Source organism: Sturnus vulgaris, chromosome Z (genome assembly GCF_052056855.1).
Source record: "Sturnus vulgaris isolate bStuVul1 chromosome Z, bStuVul1.hap1, whole genome shotgun sequence".
Classification (NCBI taxonomy): Eukaryota; Metazoa; Chordata; class Aves; order Passeriformes; family Sturnidae; genus Sturnus; species Sturnus vulgaris.
Window position 1 is genome coordinate 37,024,514 of NC_142283.1, and position 17,078 is coordinate 37,041,591.

Below are 17,078 nucleotides of genomic sequence, written 5' to 3' on the forward strand. Positions count from 1 at the left end.
TGTGTCTTCATGCACATGCCTGTAAGAATAAGTCTATACTTACTACCCTTTATTTGTATTTCTACTCTTTCTTCCTGGGTTTTCCTTGGTAGATGCTACTGCTTAAAGGGACCTGCCTCTCAGTCTGTGGGACTTCATTCTTGGTGCTACTAGAGGTTTCCTCTGTTACACAGGGTAAATCACAGAAGCTGTAAGAGGGGCTGTTGGCACTCAGAGACTATGAATTCATCCAAGCAAGGCAAAACATTTGTAAGCTGTCACCTACAGTGCTGTTATTGACTCATGCTGTGTAAAACGGGGCTGGTGAGTATGTTTCCTTAGGTCTCTCCCAGTCTTGTAATGGATATGAATATTGGCTGCTGTCAGAACTTGTGTTGGGTGGTGTTAAATGGAAGATCACTCCATTCTGGTTCTCTGTTACATGCCATGCAAACTGGGGTTCCTTTGATCCTGGAGCACCCTTTGCTGATGCCAGGACTGATATTGCAAAGGTCATAATACTAGCCCTAAAAAAGCTAATGGGGCAAAAAAAGTTATCATTGCCCCTGCACCCTACATCCTTCTCTACTTGTATGTGTGGGTATTCCTACACATGCTGTTCCTGACACTTTCAAAGTAGGAGGTGATGGGGCCACAGCACAGCTTTGTGTAGCACAGATTAGGAGTATCTTCCCTCATCTTTAAACACGAGCAGCCTCCAAACATTTCAGTACTGTTCATCATGCAGCTAGCTGAAAGGGCTGGTGTGCACTACAGTGACATTTCCATCACAGTCGCCATTTTCACATCAGACTGAAGCCCATTAGCTGCTAAACTGGCTACTTCCTGGCGCTCAGCTGAAGGAAGCACTTTGTTGGGAATATAATCAATCTTACCACAAAACTCTGGCTGGTGCTCTCTCAGGTGATTAAACAGTCACATGAGAGAAAAATGACACAATTCAAGACTTGCTCTTAACCGAGCTAGGACATGAAAAATGGAAAGTGTCACTATAGTACTTAAACTCCCTTACATCACCACTCCCAAAAAGGAGCTATGAAATGTAGTCCCTCTGAAATGGACGAATTTATGCATAATTCAAAACATGAGCTGCCTTAAGGAGCTGAACTCTGGGTCCAAGTCTGCTGAGAATTACAAGCAGCACGAGCTTGAAGGCTTCTCAAGCAATGAGAAGGGCAGATCATTAACAGTGTGAGAAAATGAAGCACAGGAAAGACTGAGGTTGAGATGGGAAGTCACAATCTGACAATTTTAAAAGTTCTCTTAACAAGTGAATATCCCCAGAAACTCTCCGACTTTAACGAATATCATTAGATTTGTAATCCTTCTGCTACACAGTCTTCCTATGCTTTATGAATATTCACCCTACAGGACCTCCATGACGATGCAATATAATGCTTTTTAAATAAGCAGAATTTAAAGCAGATTAAGTGTTAGATTTCAAAGCATCATTCCAAGGTTTCAAATGATCAGCCCAACATTTCTTTTATTTTTACATTTAAGCCAGGAGAGGTCAAGCTGCAACTGGAAAGGTGGAGAGCATTTCCAACCCTGAATTCAGCACAGGGTAAAACAAAGGTCAGTGTAGCTTAACCACCCACTAGTTTTTCAGTGAAAACTAGTCAGTGTGTAACTAAAAAGTTGTTTCAAGTAATCATGAAGAAATCTGCATTGACCCAAAGTCACCTTCAGTCAGAACGAGAGATTTGAATTTGCTAAAGCTTTTCTCTTGATGAGATTGGGATATGAAACAGCCACCTTAGGGTAGCAAGTTACAACTTGGTGGTACCACTGGTGACATTTCTGTGGTTAATGGAGGTTAGTTAACACCCAAAGAAAGAATTCCTTCAGTTTAACACGTTTATCCTTAAAAGAACTGTGGTTAATTTCCAGCTTGGAAAATCTATTTTCAGCTCAGTCTTGCATGATGCAAGATCTGCCAGATCTGAACACTCCAAATTTTCTCTTATTTGTGACCTGTAATTACACCGAAGTCCTGATCAAGTTGTCTGATTTTTCTCTGTTGAGTGACATTTTTTAGAATTCTTTTGAAGCATTGACTTGACTAACATTTGCCAATAGTGCTTTTTGAACACTGTGTCTGAGTTTCTGCTACGCCATCATTTTTGATCAATTAAAAAACTGCCATTATGTCATCATGATTTGTAAAGCAGAGTAATATATAAAAATTAAGACATGAATTAAATGTAAGTTAACATCAGACAGTAATGCTGGTATACCCATTTGTTAAAAATCAATGTGTATTAGCATCCTGAAAGTATCAGTAACACCCCTGAGAAGACATTACAAATAATCTGCAAAAGCAAAAGCAAAGCATAACCACATATTATTCTGCAACTTGGGGAAGCTGCTAGGTATGCTAGGGACAAGTAAATTTAGATTCTTCTTTGAATCTTAGCATACTGACATGCCATACTCTCTGGATCTCAGTCCTGTTCAGGAAACATCAGAATATTTTTCTGTTTTCTTTGTCTTCAGCCCCCCTCCCCTGCCAGCTTCTGCCCAGCTAAGCGGCTTTTGTGAACTGGTACTTCCTCTGATTCAAGCTTCTTGGGCTTGTAGTAGTTATCTGAATACACTTACAGAACCTGTCTTTTTAATCCTTCCTCCAAATTTGGAGAAGGAAAAATTGCACACATTAGGCAATCTATTAGCAACAATTAGGAAAATTACAGGGTTGCTTGAGAAGCTACTTATATGAAAGGCCTCTATTAATCTCTACAGCACAGCAAATTAAGATGTTTGGAGACAGCAAACAACAAAAAGGTTGCTATTCATGTTCTTCAACATCCACATGTTCAAATCCCATTTTGATGCCTTTACTGGCCAGATGCCATTTTATAAACCAAAAGGAGAATTTTAAGGTGCCTTTCTGTTAACTGATTTTGAAGCACAAGTCTGTGTCCTAATGCATTCATTGGCCTTTTCATCCAGAAACACCCAGAAACACAGCCTTTCGTTGCTCACAAAGATAATACATTCACAGTTGTATGTCCCAAAAATTATGTAGCTGGAGAAATTTGCAAAGATTGTCAATGATGTCATTCAGAATCTACGGTTACTATACTAAATCAACACCTCCAAAAAGAAAGGTAAGCTGACTAACGAGGCAAAGGCTGGGGTGCACTGAGGGGTTTTGAACATAGTGATGGGAGGGAATTCAATAACAGAAAGACACTTTGCAGTGTCTGCAGCACAAGCAGAGCAACTCCAGCCATTGGGGTGGCTAGAGAAAGCAGGGTGTGAAGAGCAATTCCTTGGATCTCTCAATCAATAAGAAATGCAGACTCATAATGACCAGACAGCAAGATGATCTGCCCTTCAGAGGATCCCTTAGAAATGCACAAGGGACAGAGGGAATGACTGCATTCCTAGTTTAGATCCTCAGCATGGGGGAAAAGTTGCTTTGGGATCTGCTGCAAGTGCCATGCAGACTGTAAATACCTGTGGCACTGGAGAACAGATTCTTCCTGCTTTTATCTGGGCAAGAAAATATCAGACCTTCCCTGCTCTCCTGTTATAATAAATTCTTTGCAGTTTCCTGGCCCTTTCCTGGATACTTAATGATGTCCTGCTCTTGCAAGTAGGAGCTCAAGCCTCTCCGAGATCCTGTACCAGGATCAGGAAGATCTGTACCTGTCGCAGAAAGCCTTTTGTCCTTCTTTTGATCCTGTACTCCTTAATTCCTAAAATCATAGCAACATATCGGTAGTTGGTTCCCTGATCAACTCAGACCAGATACATAAACAATCATTCTTCCATTCTCCTATACTTGTCCTCTTACGCTGATAGACTTTATTTCCCTTGCTAAGGCATTATTACTGTCACACTGCTAACTGTCCTGCTGAGCACACCCACAGCCCAAGAAAAGGTATTTTGAAAATATAAAAATGTCTTAAAAATCCCACATATCTTGACATTATTAGCCATTCTAACTTTCATGGTATGATCATGCCCCATTATTCTCATGTCCTGTTACTATTAAAGATGCTCAGGTGTGATGAAACCCTATCAGGCTAAGTCCACTCAGCATATCCACTGTAGGACAGAAATTCAAAAGAATCCATAGGCAAAGTATCTTTAAACGGGGAAGACAGCAGCACCAAAATTCTCCCATCCCACTAATCCATGCACTAGGACAGTTTCCACTTTGGAAGGAAGAACCAAATGTTGGAGAAGTTGAGATAATAAACGGAATGAAGGGTAAAGTGATGGCCCTTGGGCCAACAGGGGGAGAAGTGTCAGTGGGGCATGGAGGGAGAAATCTTTGAAAGCAAGAGGAGAACTCAAGTGCACAGTGGAACTCTGCACAGCTCAAATCATTGGGCTGGGCTCCTGCTCACTCAAGAAGACTTGCTGAAGGCATTGTTCAGAGTAGGACAGAACTAGACAGGGAATGAGGGAGCTGAAACTCCTAAAATGCACACAGCATTGCTACAGCTGGGCAATATTTGTCTTTTCTTCCCTTGATTATACCTTAGGATTATTGTTCTACTCCAGTGAGAAGCAGTATGCAACCCTGGGAGTTAAAAAAGCAGGTTGGTGAGGGTCCTTGCATGTGTGAATAATTAGTCTTCTGCTCTGACTGGACGTTACTACTGATTTACTGTTTAAAATATTAAAAAAACCACTGATGCTACTTTATGCATCTTGTGTATTTCCAAACAGTGATCAAGGCAATGAGCAGGTTTTGCTGTCTTTTGCTGAGATTTTGGACTAGTCCATGCCTAAGTACCATCAAAATTATGGCTCTATTTATCTGAAAAATAAGAAAGCTTGAAGATCAATGCAATAATTCAAGATCTGAAAACAACTTCCTCCATGGGGAGAATCACAGAGTTCAGCCTACTTAGTCTGTCAAAAAGGCTTATGTAATGTTGAGTGGATTACAGTGTATATGGACCTTTGTGAGTGGGAAATACATGGCATGGAAGAACTTTTTAATCTAGGAGAGAAAGGTGCAAATGAACGAGTGACCAGAATGCGAACATGTATTTTCAAAGTCAAAGTAGGTGGTTTTATTTAAAAGAGATACTAGGAAAAGTCTTGGACTCAGGCTTCACATCACAACTGGAAGAAACCTTAGTAGGTATGACACTATCATGTGCATTCCAGTGCTCTGATAGGTCCTACAGGGCTACAGATCTGAGAACCTTTATATTAGTGAAAATTCAGGCCATTTAATTCAAGCTGAAATACTAAATTCATTATCTAGAATAATTTAATATAGGGAAAAGCCCAAGTTCCTCTTCTCAAGATGATGCTCCAGTAGCCTTACACTAGCTTCCACTTATCTCTTAAGAAGATTCTAATAATCTCTTATGAGCTCAGAGATATTTCTTTTTTTTTCTTTTTTGCATAAGAGAAAGGCTTTTGGATGAGCTTGATATTCTTTTTTTTCTACTTTGATCTGTCTAATCACATGAATTAATTGACTGTTAAAAATTTTAAAATTCAAACATCTTTCAGGAATTCCATAGAAATACTGAACTATGTCACAAATCATGCTTAAGATCATACCTTCATATACTCCTCTCAGTGCCATGTGACTACCAAACCAGTATTGATTTCCTTTCATCTCAAAAACTGAGACAATATTCATTGCCAAAATAAAAAGCTGCCTGAGTTATGAGAATGCACTGCCAGCAAGTTCCAGGACGAAGCAGAGATATAAAAAAGGGGGGGAGGGGGTAGGGAAAGCATATGTGAAAAAGCTGAATATACTCTTGCAAGAAGATACACATTGAAATAAGGCTTTTGTAGCCAAATAATACAGGACCAAACATAACAGATGGATGGAGCAATACTACCGATTTTGTCCAGAGCTGAATGGACCTTGCCTCTGGTTTAGCTTAGGAAAGCCTTGAGTGATCGCCAGCCATGTCCCACTGGATTTGTTCCTGTACATTCTTCCTCAGCTAAAACCTTTTCTTTTGTCTCGGTGACTAAGACTCTACTGTGAATAGGGGAGAAGGATGAGATAGGTCAGGGGTGTAAATAAGCAGAAGTTCACATAACCTCAAAATAATGCATTTCTCCCTTGCTGCTCCTGACCTGTCAAACAGTGGTCATGCTCCAGCTCCTGAGTTTCATGTGTACCTCCTACTGTGTCTGGTACTTCACCAAATGTTTTAAAGTGATTCACAGTAATCACTCTCCAGGAAACTGGTCTCCTTTCAGTATAAACTGTAAAGATAGCCAGTGTGCCTAATATAAAACAGTCCACAAAAGACAGGGCCTACTCCTCTCTGTGGTCTGCTTGGGAAACAAGACGGCAGAAGCCTTTGGTAGAAGATACTCTAAACCCACCTATCCATCTCCAAAGTACACACCACGATTCAGTTCTTGATTTTATGTGGTTTGAACACGACCTGAAGCACGAAGACTCCTGTTGTTGCTTAACTTAGTACTGTGTAACAATAACCCATCTTCGAGTCCGAACAGGTCTGAATCCCTCAAAGAAAACGATTCTCCTCCCCTAGTCACAGAAAGCCTTTTCTCCAAACTTCATCCTAGGTGAAACAGGCATTTTCCTTTCAAAACTCTTTTATCACCTGCCATGGCATGGTCTGTCTCCCCTTTCCTGAAAGACAGACAGCGCAATCTCTGCCCAGGTACTGTCTGCAGCAGATTGGCATCACATGTGCTCTCCCTGAACCAGCTGCCTCATTGCATTGCTATTGATTCTGAGTTGGATTTCTGCAGCAAATCTATTGCACTTCCATTAGCAAGACTGCAAATGATGAAAACGCTCATTTATATCATCCCAGCTCTGCACCACAATTAACCTGCTACTTAGCCTCCAGCAAGCCAAATTGTGCTTTCTCATCTGATGCAGAGAAAGTTCCCCGAGGTTTCTCTGTAACCAGAACTTAGGCACAGCAAATCTGAGGTAGGCTGCTGTATGCTTTATTTGCAGTGCATTGACAGGAAATCAAACATAATTAGTGTAATCAAGTATAATTAGTGTAAAAAATACAACAGATATGGAATGAGGATAATTTTAGTCCTCTGCGGTGGAAATCCAAACCCCGAATTTTGTAATTACATCAATTATTAATCAATTTTGCTCAGAAATTTTTGATGCAGAACAGTCGCAGGTGCCATTTTTAATAAATAAATAATGGCCATATACTTTGTATATTTATTGTATTCTCTATACTTACATATGCATCTGTATACAAATGAGGCAGAACATGCAAAAGGCTCTCTGTGGCACAAATAGATTACTTACTCTCAGAGAAGTTTACAAAGCAAAAAAGCTTTGAAGCTTTAAAAAAAAGAATAGAAGTGCAGACTATTGTTTTGCACTGAGAAATTCAGACTGTTATTAAGAAAAAATATTCCAGGAAATACTGCTTTTTCTCCACCATGCTCTGTGCATGATGAATGGTGCATGAAAGGAAAACCACACCTCTGAGGAAAATTTGAAAGCCATGAAATTGAGGTGCTTGTCCAAGAGAAAGAAACAGAGGACCAATCTGAACAGTTTGCTGCATGTTAAATAGAAGAACCGTTTCTATGCAATCAATGAGAGCTAAGAATGGGGGTGGAAGAGATACCGAAAGAAACAAAACAATAAATTTTTCTGAGCAAACTGTGCTTGCTGAGGACATTTTAAAGACAGTGTGAACTAACCGGACTGGGGAGAAGTCTCAGTTATTGCTTAAGAAGGCTTAATGGAACTGAACTCCCTAAAAACTGCTGCATCTTATGCATCTCACCCCATCAGTCCCCATGAGTGCTCCTGTCACAAATATATACCTCTAGGAGCCATCATGACCTTTGGAACAGCAGAGCAATACAGACTGGCTGGCTCAGTGCAGTGGCACTTGCTTTATTGCTGCTTGTTAATGGAGGCCCAGTTGTGTCTCCTGGGCCCATTGAGATCAGCATCCCTTTAATACGCCCCTGAGTTAGGCTCAAAACTTGTCTGGCATCTTAACCATGATTAATTGTAACTTCCCTGTGACAAGATGTTAATTCACAGAACACATAAAAGAAAAGTCATGCCTTTCAAAACTAGTCCTCATATTGTGTAGTAGATATTTAGAAGGTGAATTGTAAGGGTAGAAGGGTAGTCTCCCTGTAGACTTATGGGGAAAGAGTGACTCCTGTTAGAGTCACTCTGGGAATAGCCTGGGGGAAGTCTCTCCCTTTATGCTGGATATGCAGCTGAAGGCTAACCAGCTTCCTAATACAAGCACTCAAGTCAGGTATCTGAGGCTATTCAAATCCAGTACTGTGTCAGAAATGGAACAGCATGTGCTTTAAGTTGCTTTCTTCCTGCATCTTCAAGTTTTGTGGGAAAAACAATCTCTCCCATGGCACTGCCCTGCAGAGCAACAGTGAACACAGAAAAGGCTGAAGCAGAGCCTGTGCTGTATTATCTTCTCTTCCCTGAGTACAGTTCCCTGCAGCTCTCTGAGACATCCCTGACCTTGACACGCTCAGAGGTTGCCAGCACGGACTCAACTCTATGGTATTGTGATGGGGATTTGAAATACAGAGCATATTCTTTCAAGAATAAGAACAAACATCGCATGAAGATGCTATGAACAAACCCTCTGTCTTTAAATTGAAGTTTGAGGGCTGCAGCATCTTTAAGTGGATGGAGAGGCTCCCTCTAGGCTGCCATCAAGCTAAAGTACAGACCTTCCCAAATCACTGTGAATAGGAGAAACTACATCAAATGCAGAGCTGAGAAAGAATGAGTGGAAGTTAAAGAGGCGGGGAAAAAACTGTAAGGAATATGTATGGTATGATACAAGGTATCGTACAATTTTTATTCAATTTTCCCCATGTCTAGTTCTAAAAAGACACAAGAAATGTAGCCATTGTGCCTCAAGACTGGTCTTACTCCTTTTCATTATACTAAGCCTTTATCAATACAGAAATATTTCTTTCCATTTAGCTTACCTTTTGTATTGTAGTATTATTTTTTCCCTTGCTGAAAGAGAAAGGAAATGTGAATGCTTTAAAGCATAATATTGCCATAATTAGGGAGCTTGTTAATCTTGGAGTGGAGCTTGTCAAATTAAGAGGGGAGCTGAGACTATTTTCCAGCCACTATCAGGCCTCAGGAGCAAGCTTTTAACCTTTTTCCACTGAGGATGAGAAAGCATCATCCTTTGCTAACACTGGCCCAGCACACCTGAAGTGGAAGCAGAAATCAGAAACACGAGAGAGAGTTGTCCCAGTCGGAGGTGGCTGACACTAATGCAGAACCCTTTTTCCACTTTGCCACATTCTCTAGGCCAGAGGCACAAGTGGGACAGGAAGGAATCCTGCCTGCCTCCCAAGGGACATGCACAGGCCCAGTGCCGTGGGGAGATGAATATGCCTGTTGATCATCCACTGGCCACCAGCATGGCATGTGCACAGCTGGCCCATCGGCACACGGTACCAGAGCTGGCCAGGGAAGCCACAAGTGAAACAGATGCAGGGCCTGTGTGGATGTGCCACCGGGCATGGGCGTCCTCTGCACCCTGCTCTCTGCTGGGCCTTTAGCTCCGCTCTGAGGGGAGACCCACTCCAGAAGAACCATGCTGTGGTCTGTCTCCCGCCCTGAGGCACTTCATGAAGCCATAAGAGTTGTGGTCCCGGAGCCAAGGCCTGCCTGTGCGGTGTGTCTGGGCTGGGGCAGCACCAAAGCTGCGCTGGGAGCGCTGCGCTGCTTTGGCAGAGCTGTCACCAAGGGAAGGCGAGCTCCACACGGGCCTTCTGCGAGTTTTGTGGGGAAATCCTCTTAAATGGAAAGAGGAGGCTGTAGGAAGATCTTTAAAGAGGGGAATTGTTGGTTTGCAGACATATAAAAGCTATTATTACAGAAACTCTGTTTTTTGCAGTACTACAGAGCTGAATCTCTAACCAGCCTAGATAAAGGGTGGAATTGCATCTAAAGATGATAGTATTAGAAATAGTGAAATTTAGCTCCTGAACTGAGTTAGCATTGTTACAATCTGCATGTCTTCTCAGAGGGAGAGATTGTAGGTTAGGGTGTATTATTACATCCTGCTTGTAATAATACCTTCTCTGGTGTAATTATGCTAAGATTGACAAGCTCCCTAAATATGGGAATGCTTTAAAACATTCACCTTTCCTTCCTCTTTCTGCAAAGGAAAAGCTATATTAAAATACAAAAAGTAAGCTAACAGGAAGAAATATTTCTTTATTGATAAAGGGCTAAGAATAACAAAACGAGCAAGACCGGTCAGACACAATTATCAGGATTGTCTCTCTTCTGCTTCTCTTCCAGGCTCCAGGAGAAAGAAGAATCAATTAGTCCTCTGTAGACTATGACCTTGAGGGATACAGCTTTAAGGGGAATATGCTGAGTAAGACAGAAAAGAGAGGTGAAGAGAAAAGGAAACTCGTGGAAGGGATAGGTTCAGAAACAGTACATCAAGCACAGAGCATGAAATGTGCATTTTTTTCTGCACTGGAAAAAAAATTTTCAGTACATAAAGGACTTTCTGGGAACATGTTACCTCACTCTGCCTGAAAAGAAAAAAAGGACACTGAAAGGCAAAAGAAGGGACAATCCAATTTGCAGATGCTACTTTTCAAGCCATGTCACTGAGAATTTTATAGCTGTCAAAGGCATTAAAAAAAAAAGTTAGCACTGATGCAATCTGTCAACCTCTCCAACAAATCTTGCTCTACATAAAACACAATGATGTGTTTGAAATGCAGCTGTTTCAAAAACCCCAAGACAGTGCTTTAAGAGCTGTCCAAAAAAGTTCTTTCCATGCCTCTTGGAATTCTTAGGCAGACCTTCTGCAGTATACTTTTCCAGCTAGATTTTCTTATTTTTCTTTGCAGAGAATCAGAGACGCCTGCCGTAGTCAGAATTATGTACCACAGTTAGAATAAATTCTCTCTATGCAACATTCGCCCCCAGAGAAAAACAGACTTGATCTGCTACCAGTTCTCCCTCTCCTTTCAGTCTGTAGCTATGTAAGTCCACAGTGCCTTAAAACGCATTTATCTTTAAAAAATAAGGCAAAATTAAACAAAAAAACCAAAACCCCAACAACTCCTACACACATAAAACCCCAAAATCAAAATCAAAAAGCCCCCTCTCAACCCAATCACCTAACTTCTGGACCACCATTTATTTCACAGATGTGAGCAGATCTTAATGCAGATAATGGCTTTTTGTCAGTGACAGCACCTAAGAATCTTTTCTGTGCCCCTCTGCTCCTTCCTTTACTTCAGAGATGAAGTTACCATGTTATTGATAAAGGTTTGCCACCTATGTGGAAGTTCAAGAGGGATTCTTGAGGCAATTATGACTGAATAGTGGTCTCTGGTCACTTTATGTAGCGAAATGTGTTAAAGAGTCATATATTTAATGTCAGAATATTTGCACTACAAAAAAGATTTTACGCATCAGCAATATTTAAAAGAAAGCTCACTTAGTATTCTATTTAATTGCAAAGATAGTAATTCACCACAGACAAAGCCCCCTGTCATTTAATGGTACAGCAGTATTTCTCTATTAGACTGTTTCCATCTGACAAATTACTTTTAATCTGAAGGATGGTTGTCTCCCATTATCTAAGCAAAAGGCAGCAGGGTTTCTACAGGAATACTCAGAACTTTCTTTCACTGTTTCTGGAACCGCTGTTCAAGCTTGACCCTCAGCTGAAAGGATCTCCTCTGAAATCACTGTAGTTTTGCTCATTTTCACTGACAAGGTGGTTGGCCTAAAATGTTAGATGTAATCCAAACGCCACATATCTACACTAAGTCCAGTCCCAGAGGGGCTAAACTTAGAAGTGAAGTTTCTGGTGACTTCAGAGCTCCAGGGTGAGGTCCAGTATGTACCATCTTCAATGTGGCCAACCTGTGGCATTATAGGGAAGGCATGAGGGAGAATAAATGACATGGGGTTCTGCAAGGAAATTTGTGAGGAATACAATTTTTCACTGTGGTCACTGCAGCTTTCCACAGGAAACCTCAGCCCTGAGCTCTCTTCTGCAGAAGAATGTGCTGCCTTCTATTCTACTAGAGTTACACAGCTTTACCCAGCTCAGGAATTGCTGGCTTGCTTTGAATTTGATGGGTTAAAATCATGAATGCCAAAGAAATGACACTGCAGCAATGCAGTACTTTGATGCTTTATGATTACGACTGTGAAAATAATACAGATACCTTTTTTTCTTTGTTTTTACGATGAACAAGGACTAATTGAAAATTGACTCTTACTACGTCGGCAACAATGCTTTCCTTAAATGCCCCACAAAATGCAGTAAGGCAATATATGGGAAACAAGTTAAACAAGAAGCAGCTCCTAGACATGGGGAAAGACACAGAGAAATGTATGCTTTGCTCTTAAGAGAAAGGGAAAGATCATAAGCTAGAAGCTAAATTAATAGTTCCCAGTTTCTAACTGCTTCAAATCTGCTGTCACTTTTTCTCACTGTTCTGAGAGTTTCATGAGGATACGGATATTTGCTAGCCACAGACTTCAGGAAGGATGTACCAGAAGTGCTCTGCAGGCAAGGCAAAGAACATACATGGAAGATCCAGCACGGGAAACAAAGCCAATTTATAAGGAAAATACACCATGTGGAATAGCTATCAGATAAACCCTTGAAGCAAATTCCATACTTCCTTACGTGTGGATGCAGAGAAAAAGGTGGTTGTAGCACTTTACAGACATCCCAGACCCAGATCAAGTCCTGTGTACCTCAGAACTAAGTTCTGAGGACTCTAGGTGCTGTTCTCAGAGGGCAACCCACGCTATACCTGTCTTATCATGCTTAAGCTTTGCAAGTCAATTACATGCCCTCCTTGTAAAAATCTCAGAACACTTAGGTGGCTTTTTTTTTTCGTTTTTCTTTTTTTTTTTTTTTTTTTTTTTCTGTGAAAGGGAAAAAACCAAAGAAACACATAGCTTTTACTTACAAAGTTTTGGAGTAGTTTGGAGATTGGTTTCTGTTGCTTGTGCCTGAGATGCTGTGGTAGGCTCCAGGACGGGTGGTGACAATGAAGGTGCGGCAGAGGACAAAAACCCAACATCTAGGATGCGGTTATACAGAGAAGGCTGGAGGAACGGTTTGGAGGGTACAAGTGAGCTGTCACTGCGCACAGTCACTTCAACCTTGCTCTTGGGGCTAGGTACGAGGAAGGGTGAGGCATACACCTCCGAAGGCACCCAGGCAGACAGAGCTGTAGGATCCACAGCACTCTTTGGGTCTTGTCCTATCCTCCCAGGGTCAAGGTGGGTAGGAGAGTCATACTCAAAAATCTTGTCCACAAAGACCCACTTGAGGCCAGCAATGCAAAGGCAAAGGCTAAGCAGGCAAGCCAAGATAGGGGCGATGCAGATCTTTTCAGAGTTGAGGCAGCCCTTCAGTCGCTCTGCCTCCAGGCACGCACAGCAGGTTGCAGCAAGGCCTGCTATCCCCTGGACCCTCCTGTCCTCTCTTTGGGTCCCCGGCATGCTCTCCTCATCCGGGAGCCCGTTGAGGGATGCAGCATCAGGGCTCAGCTGAGCTGAGGGGCTGGGGAAAGTGTCGGCAGCTACTTCAGACATGTTTAAGCATCAGCTCTCAAACAGCTCACTTCCGAAAGGCCTTAACTCTATCACAGTCCATTACTGTGAGACACAGACAAAAAGAGACGGTAGTAATAGTCACAGTGCTCTGCAAAAATCACAGAGTGGGAGTCAATAAAAGGTCGGAGCTCAGCAACATCATCCAAACCGGGAGAGGAGTAATGCACAGGAAAAATCAGATCCCCCCGTTTCCTGTGCCCCCAAGCCCTCTTGTCACTGTCTCTGCTCCTCTGAAGTGAGAATAGCTTTGCAATTACTGAGCTCCTGTTTGCTAGCCACTTTTATAATTCCTTAAATGCCTTTCAAGCAATTCCAGCTCTTCTGCAAGAGGAAGAAACATTCCCCCAAAAGCAAGCACAACAAAACAAAACAGGGGGAAGGAGGGTGATGAGATAAAGAAAATCACGAACACTGAACAAACTGACCGGATTAAGTAAACCAGTAGCCCAGAGCGAAAGGCAAGACTCTCACCTTGAGCATCTGAGGCTGGTATCTGCTTAGACGAGGAAAACAATTGTCATGCGGTAGAAGGAGCAAAAGCAAAATCTCTAACAACAGCGGCAACGGCAGAAGTGACAGTAGCAGCAGCATCCTGTCGTGTTACAGCGGCGGCTGAAAGAGGCTGAATCATTACAGAGCAGCAGGTGCTCGCTGTCTGAGCATCACTGCAAACAATATCATTACAGAGAGGTTTGAAAGCAACAGCGATGCCAAGACGATGGTAACTCCCTTTATCTCCCCTCCCTCTTTGTCCTCCTTGAGCGCTCATTCACTTTCCTCCGTTCCCCCCCCCCGCCCCGCTCCCCCAGCCCCCTCGCAGCCTGTTTCCCTGATGTACAGACTCGCTCCTTCCTCCCCTACCCCACCCCCCGCACTCTGCAGGGCTGCTCTGAGTGAAATCAGTACACCCAGCAACGCAGGACTGTCAGTGACTTCCTATTTTATCCAATTAGGAGAAATAAAGGCCATCAAATCAAAGGGAGGGAGCGGACAAGAGTTGCGCACCCACCCATTCCCTCTCTCCAGGCAAAGCACGGCCAGAGGCGGCGGCGGCCATCGAAGGCAAAGTCCTCCGGCAAGGACCGGGTGTCGGTGGGAGCTCTTTGGGTTGCACTGGGCTCGCTTAGTCTGATATTCGATCTCTCCCGAGGGGAAGACCTCTTTCCAGAAGCAGTTTCTCCCTGCCTGACACCTAGAGACAGCTTTTCTTTCCAAGCTCCTGAATAAGTTTTATTTCCTAGGAATAGGGCTGGAATGTATCTTAGATCAAGAAGACGAAATAAAAAACCCCAAGCCATTCCCACCTCTGATAAATTTTCATTCAAGTTATTGCAAAGGTGTTTGCTTTTTAAAAAATTCCATTTTACGACCTCCTTTCCAAACCCAAAAAATCCCAGACTTAACACTAAAGTCAGTTCCTGAATGCACTTTTCTAGAGCTCATATGTTGCTAGAATATATTCTCACTCAACTTAGACTAAAAAGATAAAAATAAAAAAATAAACAATTTTATTATTTATCATCATTATTATTATTAATTAAACGCTTACACTTTGTTTTAAATTTGGCTGTCATTTCTCACCTTTACTAATACGTAGCACTACCATTTCCACCTGCGCAGTATAATACAGGGGTAAATCAATAGTCTGGTTAATAATGAAAGTAAGACTAGAATCAGATCTATTCCTAGTCTTTTTTTGTTTCTCAGAGAAAAGTGCACCTTTGTAACAATAAAGACATGTATGAAAGGCAAGGGGCTTATAACACAATTTCCAGTTCCTTGAACTTAATGAAAACACTGGCATTGAAGTTTTTCTGGTGAGAATCCCCCTTTCTCCTTAGTAAAAATGGCTGCAGGATGCGTAAGAAAACAAATTGCTCTGAACTAATTTTTGTTGTTGTCTTATTTAGGCACATGAAAGGTATATTCCTTTGTAGTTATGTATTTTTTGTAGTGTCAAAAGAGACATCTGGCTCTATCCATGTTCTCTCTCTGCCTCCAACTCCACTCCCATCTCACCCCCCTTCCATGGGAACATTAGTAACATTTGCATGAAAAAGATTTCTCAAAATCTCAATGAATCGTTTTTACAGACTGTCATGTCAAGGACTAATTGATGGATGTCTGATCACAAAGCTTCCTGTGAGGCAGTAGTAGCCAGCTGAAGTAATCACAATGCTACTACAATCAAGTGCTTGGAGCATTTACCTTAAAGCACAGCCAGTGATAACACTCTCAGAAAGAATGTAAAAAGAGAAATCATCTTAAAATCTAGCCTATATTACCCACTGAAGTGTCTGGTCCTTAGGTTAATGATGTGATCAGCAAGCTCAGACAGAACAAACAGCTTGCACTGCATATTTACATACCTGGTTTCTCTTATTACAATGCACATGTTCTCTTTTGCTGGTAATATCCTGCATCAGTGCAGCCTCTCTCGAGTATCTCAAAACCTATTTGAAACAGCAGTAACAACACAACCTCTGTATAAAGTGTAACCTGCCGTGACAGGTGTGGTGGTCTGTGGCTACAAATCAGCACGGTTTCTAGTGAAAAGATGTGCCTTTTATTTGATTAACTGATAAATCAGGGAAAACCAGACGTACTTTCACACACCCAAGTTCTTCCTCAGGTGTGAAACTACAGCATCACTCTTCAAAGCGGAGCACAAGTTGAGAACCGGCTGGGAATATTCTATTCATTGCACAGATGAGATACTACAGCATCTGAGTGCTTGGCAGAATTTTTAAAAATTACTTTCCTTCTTTATCCATGTCTAATTTCTCAACCTTCCTACTTCCAGTAAGAAAATTTTCCCTGTTGACATTTCTCTGAGCCCGTGTTTAACCCACAGTCCTGTCCATATCTTTCCTGCACGCGTCTTTCTGGCAAACTGCCTGTATTTAATCTCCAGTAATCTTTGCGACCCTCCATCCTATCTACACTTATCTGCTGTCCTTTAAAACATGTTCCTGCTCCGCTCACATCTTCCTAGTGCTGAGCTGAACGGAAACGAAAGTGGAGATCTTACACCTTCCTTATAAGGGCTGCCACGAAGTTAAACCGAACACGCAAAAAGCTGGACAGCCGGACAGAGGTATGCCGTGCTAGCTGCACGGGGAACGCATTCAGGGACTCCTCTGCATGCGAGGGCATCGCCCCCTTTCTGACCCTGCTACCGCAGGGGACGCCGGTTCGCACGGACGGGGAGCGGGCTCTTCCAAACGGCTCCCGCCCCAGCCCGGCTGGCGAAACTGAGGCTGGACAGCATCTCTCCCTGCTTTTTTCTTCTGCACCGGCAGGCCCAGCCCGCCCGCAGCAGCTCCTCCCGGCAGGCAGGCAGGCAGGCAGGCAGGCAGGCAGGCAGGCAGGCAGGCAGGCACACCCCACACCCCCCGCCGGCTCCGCGGCCGCAGCGTGCCCGTGGTCCCTGGCTCCCGGCCAGGCTGCAGTGCCCTCCTCCGCTGCGGGTCCCTTCCCCCGCCGCACC

The 17,078-nt window shown here is 42.7% G+C and overlaps 2 protein-coding genes across 12 annotated transcripts in view; both read right to left on the reverse strand.

Annotated features, from left to right (window-relative positions):
- The window catches only part of NRG1 (neuregulin 1), a 456,687-nt gene that overhangs the window by 87,241 nt on the left and 352,368 nt on the right, over positions 1-17,078 (reverse strand). For 3 of the 11 annotated variants that reach the window (XM_088157365.1, XM_088157364.1, XM_088157363.1), the window contains exons 1-2: positions 14,060-14,190; positions 12,937-13,630 (exon numbers count right to left, since the gene is read on the reverse strand). The exons of 6 other annotated variants lie outside the window; for them this stretch is intronic. In XM_088157365.1, coding sequence (XP_088013491.1) covers positions 12,937-13,567 — 631 coding nt within the window. In that variant the 5' untranslated portion in view covers positions 13,568-13,630; positions 14,060-14,190. Of the gene's footprint in view, positions 1-12,936; positions 13,699-14,059; positions 14,191-17,078 lie in introns of those variants that run through there. 2 more of the 11 variants (XM_088157361.1, XM_088157362.1) reach the window with 2 other exon arrangements.
- LOC148219802 (uncharacterized) lies at positions 14,014-14,179 on the reverse strand. Its single transcript, XM_088157371.1, has one exon. It carries the CDS (start codon positions 14,177-14,179, stop codon positions 14,018-14,020), a length of 162 nt encoding a protein of 53 aa, XP_088013497.1. The 3' UTR covers positions 14,014-14,017.